Here is a 13,269-nt window from a genome sequence, read left to right on the forward strand (position 1 = left end):
CTGTATTGTAATAATCTATTATAAAGAATTTAGGATCTGGGGCTGGAGAGATGGCTCAGAGGTTAAGAGCACTGGCTGCTTTTCCAGAGGTTCTGAGTTCAATTCCCAGCAAACACATGGTGGCTCACAACCACCTATAATGAGATTTGGTGTCTTCTTCTGGTCTGCAGGCATACATGCAGGCAGAACACTGTATATATAATAAATAAATAAATCTTAAAATAAAATAAAATTAAAAAAAAGAATTTAGGATCTGCACTAATAACCTTATTTTAACTAATTTTCTCCTTTAAGGACCCATTTCCAAATACAGCCACATTTGGAAACATTGGAGTTTCAAGTATCAACAAGAAAATTTGGGGAACACAATTCAGTATATAAATTATACATATATATTGTTTATATATAAACACAGATCTGAGTAGCCAAAAACATAGTAAAAGTTTAATCTTACTATACTACTAGGAAAGGATTCTATCAGTAAGAGAAATAACATGACATGCCTATCAAACTGCAAAACTAGGAGACCATTATTGCTAGTGGGCATGGGTAAAGGGGGACTGTCATACAGTACTAGTAGAAAACACTAATAGTTCTTTTTGAAGACTACCTCATGTATTAAAATTTTAAATATATGCTTTTGAAGTCCTGATTCTCACTTGGATGGAATAAACACATATCACCCTGTCTATTTCATATAATGTAACTAAAATACCTAACCAAATCATGGAAAAGCTGCCTAAGAACAGAACCTTGAAAAGTTATGTTGTAAGTTATACTCACCTTCCAGGATATGCCTTCTATCAGAATTCTATGCCCCTTAGCCCATAGTATTGGTCCTCAGCTTCAAGTCAACCTAAGCCTCAAATTTAATTTGAATTTCTGGTAATAGTTGCCTATTATATTCCTGAGTCATAGTACTTTATTCTCCCTTTTTCTAAAACTTTTGGTGTTTATAATCCCTTCAATTGCATTTATATTTTTTCATATACTCAAAGACATGGCTTATTTTGTAAAGAGTCTGATCATAATTTTTAACTCAAATGACACATAATTTTTTTCTTCCTCTTCTCTTAAGGTGGTCATGATTTTGTTGTTGATTTTCCCCACCTGACAGAATATTGCATTTTATTGTTTCCTTAGTGTAGTATAAACTAGGTATCTATGATTTTATTTTTCTATCCATCACTTCTCCATTTCCTACTATAGCTTATTTCAAATACTAGGGTAAGCACCTGTCTGGACAGTGAAAGTATATTATTTTAATAAAGACGGTATTTAAAGTAAGAGAGAGATTGTGACATAGAATGTTAAAAAAGTGAAACAGGTGTATTAGTCAGGGTTCTCTGAAGTAACAGAACTTATAATATATAATATATTATATATATATACATATATATATATATATACATATATCCATCCTTGGGAGCTGTGAAGAAATATAATTGTGTGGTTTCAGACTTCTACTCTGTATATTGTTATGACATCTTTAGCAGGCTAATGTAGTAGTAACATTCCCCCACCTCCAGTTGTACATAGTTCACAAAGACCTGTATTAATCCATGGGAAAGCTACTTTTGCTAGTGATATGGAATGTATGTTTCCAAATATATCTCTAAATTTCAAATTTTTTAGATTCTGTGTAGCCATCTCTATCTTGCTTTAAACATTGTCTCTATTAAAATAATATACTTTCACTGTCCAGACAGGTACTTCTTACTCTAGTGTTTGAAACAAGCTGTAGTAGGAAATGGAGAAGCGATGGATAGAAAAATAAAATTATAGATATCTAGTTTATATTACACTAAGGAAGTAATAAAATGCAATGGACAGTTGTATTTTTCATAATTATTTACCAACTATCTCATTATTTTACTTATTTTCTGAGATGTTGCCCTTTTCATATATATTTAATTTCTACTTATATCTATGTCAGTTTCTGAACTCTATATTTAATTTGATATATTTGCTTACATTAATAATGCATTTAAGGGCGATGGAGAGATGGATATTGTGTCTATGCTAAAACAATCTAACCAAAAGAAATTTGGAAAGGAAAGGGTTTATTTGGCTTACACTTCCAGGCCATAGTTCACCACTGATGGAAGTAAAGGCAGGAACCTGGCGACAGAAATCATGAAGTGAAGCATGATCAAAAACTCAGGGAGAGAAATTGGGGTTCAACCTGAATATTTGAAAAGTAAAACAGCCAGCTACTGGCTCTTACCTCATGAAATTCTGAACACTCTTTCTTTACCTCCTTGGCAAGTACATTTCTTCACTGTTATTAAAGCCTACCTCTTTGGGATTCTGGTGTATACTGAAGGCTGTAGTGGCATTTCAATCATCTTTTAATAAATAAAGCTTGCCTGAAGATCAAAATTAAAACAGCCCCACTGATCAGCCTTACAGAGCAGGAAGTGGTGATACACACCTTTAATCCCAGTAGACACACTCATTTGCCATAGAAACTAGACGGTGCATGCCTTTAATCCCATTAATCACACCTTTAATCACAGCCCTAGAGAGGCTTATAAAATGAGAGTAGACAGCTGTCAGTCTCATTCTGAGATTCCTAGAGGCAGGATCATCATTTCAGTCTGAGTCGAGGTAAAAGGCAGCTGCACTCATGTACACACTGCATATACACACACCCCACACAAACATACTTAAAAATAAAAATCTTTAAAAGTGATACATTTAAATTTTATTTTGTGTGTATGTGTGTATGAGAGAAAAGATAGAGAGAAAGAATAGAGACAGGGAGAATGAATGTGTGCTGGCATGATGATTGCACAGTACATTTGTGGAAGTCTGAGAACAATTCTCTATAGAGTTGGCTCTTTACTCATACTAATTATTTTCTATTGGAGAATAGGTTGGAGACATCATGCCCTGTTGTTTTTAATAGCTCATCATGTATTTCATTTGAATAAAGAAGTGTGTTGTCTTAGATAAGCAATATCATGAAATTCTGAACACTTCGCATTGATACAATATATGGTGGTGTCTATATTCTAGTTGTACCTGCCACTGCATTTTCTTCATGTGGTACAGAGATCTAGAACAAGTATTTAGTCTTTTGTTTCTTTGAATCTGAAGCATTATACAATGCTAACACTGATCATTTGTTTTGGGTTTATCTATATAAGTTACTCCTTTTTCCATTGCAACTAATAATTTGTAGGAAAAATCCTTCTAGATTTTACAAATACCTTGTCCCTCATCAAACTTCCCAAAGTGTATATCCAAATCTCTCTTTATATGTCTTCTTACTTTAGGATTGGAGTTGGGTGATTAAATATTAATAGTCTACCTGATTTATAACTGTTCTCTGTGGTAAGCTGATAAGCATAATATAAGATAATTTTCTAATTGTATCCTAACAATCATAATCCAAAATAATAAATTTGTGATACAACTGAATCTCTTGCTGTACATTGCTTTTGTAGGCATCAATGGCTATGTTTTTGGTAGCTTGCAGTTGAAAGTTTGTTTGCATGAGGTGGCCTACTGGTACATTCTCAGTGTTGGAGCACAGACAGACTTCTTATCTATCTTCTTCTCTGGATATACCTTCAAACACAAAATGGTCTATGAAGATACACTTACCCTGTTCCCATTCTCAGGAGAAACTGTCTTTATGTCGATGGAAAACCCAGGTCAGCTATTTATATTATCATTTCAGTAACAACTGTGAGTGTTTCATTGGTTTTTGCCAGTACCTTGTATTTGGACAGACAGTAAATATTTCAAGTGACTTTGATATGTGACTTTGGTAATAGGAAAGTATTTTAATGAGGAACAAAGAGCATAGAATTTGGTTGAAATATAAATAATAAAGATATAAATACAACATGAACATAAATTTCTTCTACATTTTACTAGCATGTTTATAAATAATTCTGCCATTTGTACCTTTGTATATAATCTTTATGTATAATACTTTCAAATGTATGTTTCATTTATTTTTAAAAAATATTTATTAAGGATATTCTGTATGCCAAGCACTATAATCATTGGTAATGTATGACAGTGCCAACTCAGTATTGTTGCTCAGTGTTACAGTACATACCTGCTATATGTACATTTCTGTATTCAATTTTTATAATTTATTTATTTTTATTTTCTATGCATTGATATTTTGCCTAAATGTTTGTCTATGTGAGGGTGCTCTATCCACTGGAACTGGAGGTAAAGACAATTGTGAGCTGCAATATGGGTACTGAGAATTGAACCTGGGTTCTCTGGAAGCACAACCAGTCCTCCTAACTGCTGAGCTGTCTCTCCAGTCCCCTGCATTTAATTCTTAACATAGAGAAACAAAGAAATGCAGCAAATCAGTCTTTCCCATAAAAAATAAAAAAGACATTTTTATCTGACATGATTCATAATTTTAAGTATGTTTGCTAAATGGTACTAGTGGGCTCTAGCTTACCAATAATTTCTAAACCTTAACTTAGTAGTCTTTCAGTACTAATCATGAAGTTGGCTGCTTATTTTGTTCCTGAAGTAGAGTTTTCTTCTGGCTTTCAAGAAATCACTATCTTTGATTCTCTTCATTTACTGATACCTTTGCAGGCAGTCTATTATAATTCATCTTCAAGAATTTTGATTTTCAGTAGTTTGAATATTATGTTTCTATGCTTGGAAAGAGAGAGAGAGAGATTAGATAGATAGGAAAGAAAAAGGTAGTATATTTTGTGTGGCATTCTCTTACCTCATTTATATAATTTGGTGTCTCATCTATTTTAAATATTTGTCTGTAGACAGAGACTGCACTTTCATTTCCCAGCTGACCAGACCCAAATAATCACACAAATAATTTGACCAATGGCTCAGATGCATTCCTAGATAGCTCTTACATCTTAAATTAACATATTTCTATTAATCTATGTATCACCTCAAGGCTATGGCCTACCAATAATGTTCTGGCATCTTTCTCCTTCAGCAGCTCCATGGTCTTTCCTTGACTCCTCTTTCTCTCTCTCTCTCTCTCTCTCTCTCTCTCTCTCTCTCTCTCTCTCTCTCTCTGTCTCTCCAGACTTCCCACCTGACTTTACTCTGCTAAGTCATTGGCCAAAACAGCTTTATTCATCAACCAATAAAATCAATACATATACAGAAGAACATCCCACATCATCTGTCCTTTTCTGTCTAATTAAAAAGGAAGGCTTTAACTTTAACATAGTAAAATTACATATGCAAAACATTTATCAAGCAAGAATTATAGTTATAATACTTAGTCCATTTATATTTGTCAAATTAAGAAAACACTCTATCATTTATCCTATCTAAGTCTAAATTTTTATATCTGATTTATCTTTTATAATAACTAAGGAAACAATAATTATAACTGTCTAGACTTCATCTCCATCAAAGACCCCAGAAGGATATAATATTACCTATGTACAGTAAGTGCATTGTAAGTAACTTCTAAAACTCTAGAAATGATAGAGACATCTCTCTATCTGGACAGTCACTCAAAGTTCTTCAGTAAATTGGGGCATCCATCTTTAGCTTATAGGCCCATAATATCTGGCAGACTTTGCAGTAAAGCAGGAAATGTGAAGATCTGTTTTGCCTTGTATTGGCAAAGTTCATCAGTTACTCCCCTCTGTATTCTTCAGAATGTCTGACAGTTTCCTCTGTGAAGCAGAAACCCTGAAGGATCATCCAGTCCTTTGGAAAGTTCAGCAGTCACTTTTGTATGGGTCCTGCATGTCTAGTTCATACAACATAATAATCAAGTAGTCCAGGCAAGAGCTGTTTCTTGCCCAAATGGCTAGCCTTATCACATTGAAGGCAAATTCCATAACGAGTTTCTTCAAAGCCCATCAATCAACCTCTCTGAAGTAATTGATGATGCCAAAAGTAGATATTTCTCATTGTTGAGAAAACTCTAAGTTCTTAAAACATTTTAAATGCCATATTCTGTAGGTGTTTGACGTGTTGAAGATTATCTAACTGAAATATATCCCTGTATATCTAGAAAACCTAAAAGTTTGAGTATTATAAATGACTATCTAGTCATCTTTATTTCTTAATATACATTACATTTTTAAATGAGCTGTATAAACATACCTTAAACAAGAGTAGAAATATACGTATAACAAAATTGATCTTAAATTTGTAACAATAAACCAAAGTCCATACCTATGTAAAGTATTCATTTCTATATCATATCAATCCTTTTCTTAGAAAGACCTTGACTGTGGCCATTAACCATTTATAATCAACCCCTGTTAAATGAAAATAAACATTTATAAACAGTATTTGGGAATTTAGGCATAGCTTTTTAGATGATTTTCTGCTGATTGTGGGTGCTGTTAATCAGGTCTTTCATGGAGTATCCTCTATGGTTGATTCACCTCAGTCAACAGTCCTGAAGCTATCATGGATGTTGGACCACCTGGGGCATTGCTTGAGTGGGTCTCGTTTGATCAAACCATATTAGTTGGTAAGGGATCCACAGCTTTCTGTCCTCTGTGGAAACAAAAGCAGAACCTTTTTCCAAAGTAACATGTCTTTAGACTTAAATTTTGAAGTCAAGATGCCTTTAAAATATGTATGTTGGTTTAGCTTAGCAGCCCATACAATGAAATGTCTCTCTGTACTTAGCTCATTCACAGTTAAAAAATTCAAAGAAAACACAATAATATACATAATCTAGACACTTTGTGCGTATTTTTATCTTTACTTGGCTGATTTTACTCTATTTTTAATTTTTTAAATTTTTTTAAGACAGGACTTCTTTGCGTATCTTTGGCTGTCATAGATCTTACTCTATAGACCAGGCTGGCCTTGAAGTCAGAGATCTGAGTCCCAAGTGCTAGGATTAAAGGCATGCACCACCATACCCGACTACTCTATTTCTTTTTTTAAAGGACGTTCTCTATCCTTTTTCTTTTTCCCCAAGCTTATGTATATTTTTAAATATATTGTAAACTGTTAAGAAGTTTTTGTTTTTGTTTTTAATTTGAATCTGTCTTTACTGTATATCTCTATCTTTTGTTGAGCTCATGAATCTTTAATTTGTTAAACAGCACGGCTAGAATTAAGGTTGCAGCTTTGGCTGTTGACTCTGTCCCATTCCTTAGCTTCTGAGAGTCTAACTTTATAGTAGAGGTACTGGTGAGAGCCATGTTTATTGCCATAACTCTGTGGAGTTTTAAGGTCCATGTCATCACCACAAAGCCTGCCTGATTGCTCATAAACACCATTTAAGTGTTCAGTGGCAGAGCCTCTTAAAAGAGCTGTAAAATTTTTGTCATTAATGCTGAATCAGCTCCTTTTAAAGGAGCCACATATTTGCTTGCCTCTAGCTTACCCACCCGAGACAATGCTGCTACCAAGAAGCCTTGCTTAACTCTATTCCTTTTTTTTGGTCTAGAATCCATTTTTTAAAAGCTTTGTCAGACTTTATGTGAAAATTCTTGTCCCTCATTGGACGTTATTTGTAGGCAGAGATTGCACTTACATTTCCTGGCTACCTAGACCCAAATAATCACACAGAAACTATATTAATTATAATACTGTTTGGCCAATTGCTCAGGCATATTCCTAGATAGCTCTTACATCTTAAATTAACACATTTCTATTAATCTATGTATTGCCTTGGGGCCATTGCTTACCAGTAATGTTCTGGCATCTTTCTTCTTCAGCAGTTACTTGGTACCTCTGTGACTCCACCTACTCTCTCTATTATATCTTTGTTCAGATTTCCTACCTAGTTTTACTCTGCTAAGTCATTGGCCAAAACATCTTTATTCATCAACCAATAAAAGCAACACATATACAGAAGGACAACCCACATCACTCATCTATCTATTTAAGTACTTATTCTGATCCTCATGTAATGTTTTTGTTTGTTCTATTAGGTTTTTTTTTTACTGTTTTCCCTTCTAGTTTTCCAGTTTTGTTAACTTCTAGAATTTCTTGTAATTTCATATAATATTTATTTTACATCTGGTTTACAATGTTCTTTTCAGGCCATAGTTATAAAACCATTCTTAGATGAATACACTTACTTAAAGAATAAGTCTTCCAGATCTGATAAGGTTTTCCTTATTAGTTCTACCTTGCTTTTTGAGAAAGAGTCTCTCATTGAACTTGGAGTTCATTGATTGACTAGGTGGGATGGCCAATGAGATCTGCTTGTTTCTGCATCCCAATCCTCTGAGATTACAGACATGCAATTTTTTTACTTGGATTTAGAATACTAATCTAGAGATACTTTGATTAAGGGTGGGGTGTGTTAATGACTTCCTTTAATCAAGCATTCAGGAGACTGTGTGGGGCAGATTTCTAAGTTTGAGGCCATCCTGATTTAAATAGTGAGTTTTAGGTCAGTCAGGGCTTACACAGTCCTGGTCTCAAAATGAGAAAGAAGTAGAAGAAGAGGAAGAGACTTTTGTCTTTAGTTAAACTACATTGCCTGACTTTTGTAATACAGCAATCTACTTGCATTACAACTATAACTAAATATAAATGAAAAAGAACAGTATAACTAGTTCTTACATCTCAATCCAGTATCTTAAATAATAAATACTTTGGATTGGGGAGATAATCAGTGAGTAAAGTACTTGTCATACAGATCACCAGACAGAACCCATGGAAAAAGCAAGGCATGTTAACATACATCCATAATCCCAGTGTTCATACAGCAAGGTAAGAATCTAAGACAGGAGAATCCTCAGAAGTATACAGGCCATCTAGCCTGGCATATGCAAAAGAAAACAGACAGATTCTATCTTAAACAAGGTGGGGGGGCAACGCATGTATTGACACCAAAAGTTGACCTCTGACCTAAAAACATGCACTATGGCATATGCATGCACAAGTGAGCACACACCATAGAGAATGAAAACATAATGTGTTATAGTCGGAATGCCCTCAACTCTGGGATCATTCTTTCTAAACCTGATGCTGAATTATCAGCTTGGGACTTTTCCCCACCTCAGAATTAAAACCTTGTTCCTGGTATCTATAACTGATAAGCACTCCATTATTTTGTTGGGAAAAATTCTATATTCACTTCTTGAGAATATCTGCATTAGAAATAGCTAAATGTTACATCATTGAATATTGCAAATGCTTTTTACTGTATTTGTTACTTTAATGTGTGCGTATGTGTGTGGGCACATATGTCATATCACGGGTGTAAAGGTAAGAGGCCAACTGCAGGACTCAATTCTCTCCTTCTACTATGTGGATTCTAAGACTTTCACTCAGGTCATCAGGCTTGGCAGCAAACATTTTTACCCACTGAACTCTCTCAATAGCCTTCAATATTCCTTTCTTGTAGATCAGAAACATCCATAGAATAGTAGCAGCAATGCAATAATGACTTTTACCACCTTTTGGATTATTATATATGGAGAGAATTTGACCAAATAACCTATAATGTAATTGTCTTGAATAACATTTCTTCATTTGTCCAGAAATAAGAGAGAACCCCCAATTCAGAAATTACCTAGAACCTGGGTTATGAGTAACCAGAGTTCTATTTTTTTTCTCTTTTTCAGGTTTATGGGTCTTGGGATGTCATAATTCTGACTTTCGGAAGAGAGGTATGACAGCTTTGCTGAAAGTTTCTAGTTGTGACAAGAGTATTAGTGATTATTATGGAGAAATGTATGAAGATATTCCAACACAGTTGGTAAATGACAACATCATTGAACCCAGAAGCTTTTTTCAAAATTCAAATCATCCTAAGACTAGGAAAAAAAAATTCACAGCCACCACAATTCTAGAAAATTATGTAGAGAAGATTGAGACTCAGTTTGGAGAGACAGCAGAGACGTTTAAAATGCAAAGTGTTTCCTCTAGTGACTTGTTGATGCTTTTGGGACAGAGTCATCCTACTCCACATGGTTTATCCTTATTAGATAACCAAAAAGCCATCTATGAAGCTATTCCTGATGATCATTCACTTGATGCAATAGACAGCAATGAAGACTCATCTAAAGAGGCCCAAGTCAGGTCAGAACACCATCAAAGTGGGAAAATAGTATTTACTCCTGAACCAGACTGCCAGTTAAGATCAAATAACAGTTTGGAGACAACTATAGATGTAAAGTGGAAGAAACTTGATTTGCAAGTTTCTAGTCTGCAAAATAATCTAATGACCACAACAATTCTGTCAGATAACTGGACAGCAATTTCTGAGGAGACAGGTTATTCAGAATCTCCAGGTATGCCAGTTCACTTTATTAGTAAATTAAATACCATTGCATTTGGTAAAAAAACACATCCCTTTATTATGTCTCATGCACCTCTGAGCATTAGTGAAGGAAATAGTGATTCCAACTTGTTAGATGCAACTTTAATAAATAATCAAGAAAGTTCACTGGGAGATAATATATCATCAATAGAGAATGATAGATTATTCAAAGAGAAGAGATTTTATGTGATTGCTTTGTTAGCCAATGATAATACTTTATTCAAAGATAATATATCTTTGATGAAAACAAATGAGACATATAATTGTTCAACCACTAATGGAAAAGTTCACATTGACAGCCCAGCATCAATTGAGAATAGTACAGCAGTCTTGCAAGATACTGTATTAAAAATCAATAGTGAAATTCAAGGATTAACACCTTTGATTCATGATGGAGCACTTTCAGGCAAAAATACTACAAATTTCAGACTGAAGTATATGCTAACTAGAACTGACTCATCAAAAAATAAAGAAATATTTCACCAAAAAGATAAAGATCCTACTATACAAGATAAAGAAAATACAATCATGACATTTTTCAAGATACTGTTGCCAGAATCAGCAAATTGGATGAAGCAGACCAATTTAAATAACTCCTTGAACTCTGAGCAAGGGCCTAGCCTAAAGCAATTAGTATATTTAATGTTAGAAAAGTCTGTGAAAAATCAGAATTTCTTGTCAGAGAAGAAGAAAGTGATACTAAAACAGGATGGATTTACAAAGGACACAGGACTCAAACATAGGGTTTTTTCAAGCAACATGAGTATATTTCTTACTAGCTTGCCTAATATACAAGAAAATGATAGGTACAATCAAGAAAAAGATATTCAGGAAGAGATAGAAAAGGAAGCATCAATCGAAGAAAAAGTAATTTTGCCTCAGGTACACATAGCAACTGGTTCTAAGAACTTCCTGAAAGACATTTTCTTTCTAGGCAGTAGGCAAAATATAAGTTTAGATGAAGAGATACCTGCACTAATACTTCAAGACATCAGTTCATTAAACAACTCAACAAATACAGTAGAGATTCAGATGGCCCATTTCTTTAAAAGAAGGGCGGATGAGGAAACAAATTTAGGAGGCTTGGTAAATGAAACTAGAGAAGCAGTAAAGAACTATCCACGCCAGAAGAATATTATTACTCAACGTAGTAAACGAGCTTTGGGACAATTCAGACTCACACTAGAAGAAACAGAGCTTGAAAAGCAACAAATTGTAAATAGTGCCTCAACTCAATGGCCTCAAACCATGAACTATTTGGCAAAGAGTTTTATTACACAGATAGACCAGAGCAAGGAAAAGGAAAAGTTCATTATTCAGTCTCCCTTATTGGATTCTACAATGATTAAAAGCACCACTCAGAAAAATAGTTCAGGATCACACATTGTAAAAACTTCAGCATTTCTACCAACAGATCTCAAGAGAATCCCATTTCAAGACAAATTTTTTCATGTTCTAGCATCATCCTACACTTATGACATTAAGACAAAAAGTTCCAGAGTTCAAAAAAGTAGTCATTTCTTAAAAGAAACCAAGAGAAATAACTCTTCTTTAGCCATCTTACCATGGGAGAGGATCATAAACCAAGGAAAATTTGCCTCCCCAGGGACAAGTAATACAAACTCAGTCACATATAAGAAACTTGGGGACATTGTTCTCTTGAAACCAGTCTTGCCTGAAGAATCTGACAAAGTTGAATTGCTTCCTCAAATTTCCATTCATGAAAAAGAACTTTTGCCTAAAAGAACTAGCCATGAATCTCCTGGACACCTGGATCTCATGAAAGAGGCCTTTCTTCAGAAAACACAGGAAGCAAAGAGACATGTGGAAAGTCTGAAAGGAACAAGAGAGAGCTCTGAAAAGACTCCCTCTAAACTGCTGGACCATCATACTTCACAGATACAAAAAGATAAGTGGAAATCCAAAGAGAAGTCACCAGAAATTATACCCATTAAGAGAGAGGATACCATTTTGTCTCTTAACCCTCATGAAAACAATCATTCAGTAGTGGCAAATGAGAAACAAAATTGTTCCCAAAGAGAGGCCTCTTGGGTAAAGCAAGGTCAGACTCAAAGATTGTGCTCTCAAAACCCACCAATCTTGAAACGCCATCAAAGGGAACTTAGTGATTTTCAGTCAGAACAAGATGCAACTGATTATGATTCTATCACTGTTGAAACAAATGAGGATTTTGACATTTATGGTGAAGATATAAAGCAGGATCCCCGCAGCTTTCAAAAGAAGACACGGCACTATTTTATTGCAGCTGTGGAGCGACTCTGGGACTATGGAATGAGTGCATCTCCCCATGTTCTACAAAATAGGTTTGTATTTTTTGGTTTTTTCTATGCTATTGTGGCCTTTGATATTCTAGGTGTCAAAATGATTTTATAAAATGTCATCATTGTCCATCAACCCTATGAGCTGCAAGAGGAATCTTTTAATGAACTCCCTGAAAGTAAAAGTGAAGTGTATGGTAAAGAAGTTGAAGGTGTACGTAGGAATGTTTTCTAAAATATGGGAAATTGTAAAAGGAGCTACGGGCTGTGTCCCACCATCTGGCTTCCAGCTAGCTTTATCCAAAATAATTACATGGAAACTGTATTCTTTTAAACACTGCTTGGCCCATTAGTTTCAGCCTCTTATTGGCTAACTCTCACATCTTGATTAACCCATTTCTAATAATCTGTGTAGCACCACAAGGTGGTGGCTTCCCGGGAGGATTCTAACCTGTGGCTGTCTCAGAGAGGAGAGTCATGGCGACTGCCTCACTTCCCTTCTTCTCAGTATTCTGTTCTGTCTACTCCACCCACCTATGTTCTGACCTACCAGGCCAAGCAGTTTCTTTATTAATTAACCAATGAAAGCAACAGAAATACACAAGATTCTACTACATCACGAAATCCAAAAGAAAAATGAATCAATTAATTTTAAGAGAGCCAAAGGAGGTTGTGCTGGAGAAGAGAAAGCACAGGCAAATTTAGAGGAAAGGCATAAGAACAATCAGTCAACAAATACAACAACACCTACTGTGTGACAGATAC

General features: G+C 34.8%; 1 protein-coding gene across 7 annotated transcripts in view; it reads left to right on the plus strand.

Annotated features, from left to right (window-relative positions):
• The window catches only part of F8 (coagulation factor VIII), a 166,848-nt gene that overhangs the window by 51,820 nt on the left and 101,759 nt on the right, over nucleotides 1-13,269 (plus strand). For 6 of the 7 annotated variants that reach the window (XM_085684580.2, XM_085684583.2, XM_085684579.2 and 3 more), the window contains 2 exons: nucleotides 3,453-3,662; nucleotides 9,528-12,549. In XM_085684580.2, the coding sequence (XP_085540706.2) occupies nucleotides 3,453-3,662; nucleotides 9,528-12,549 (3,232 nt within the window). The remainder of the gene's footprint in view (nucleotides 1-3,452; nucleotides 3,663-9,527; nucleotides 12,550-13,269) is intronic. The other variant, XM_085684587.2, reaches the window with a different exon arrangement.

Source organism: Myodes glareolus, chromosome X (assembly GCF_982192425.1).
Source record: "Myodes glareolus chromosome X, mMyoGla1.1, whole genome shotgun sequence".
Classification (NCBI taxonomy): Eukaryota; Metazoa; Chordata; class Mammalia; order Rodentia; family Cricetidae; genus Myodes; species Myodes glareolus.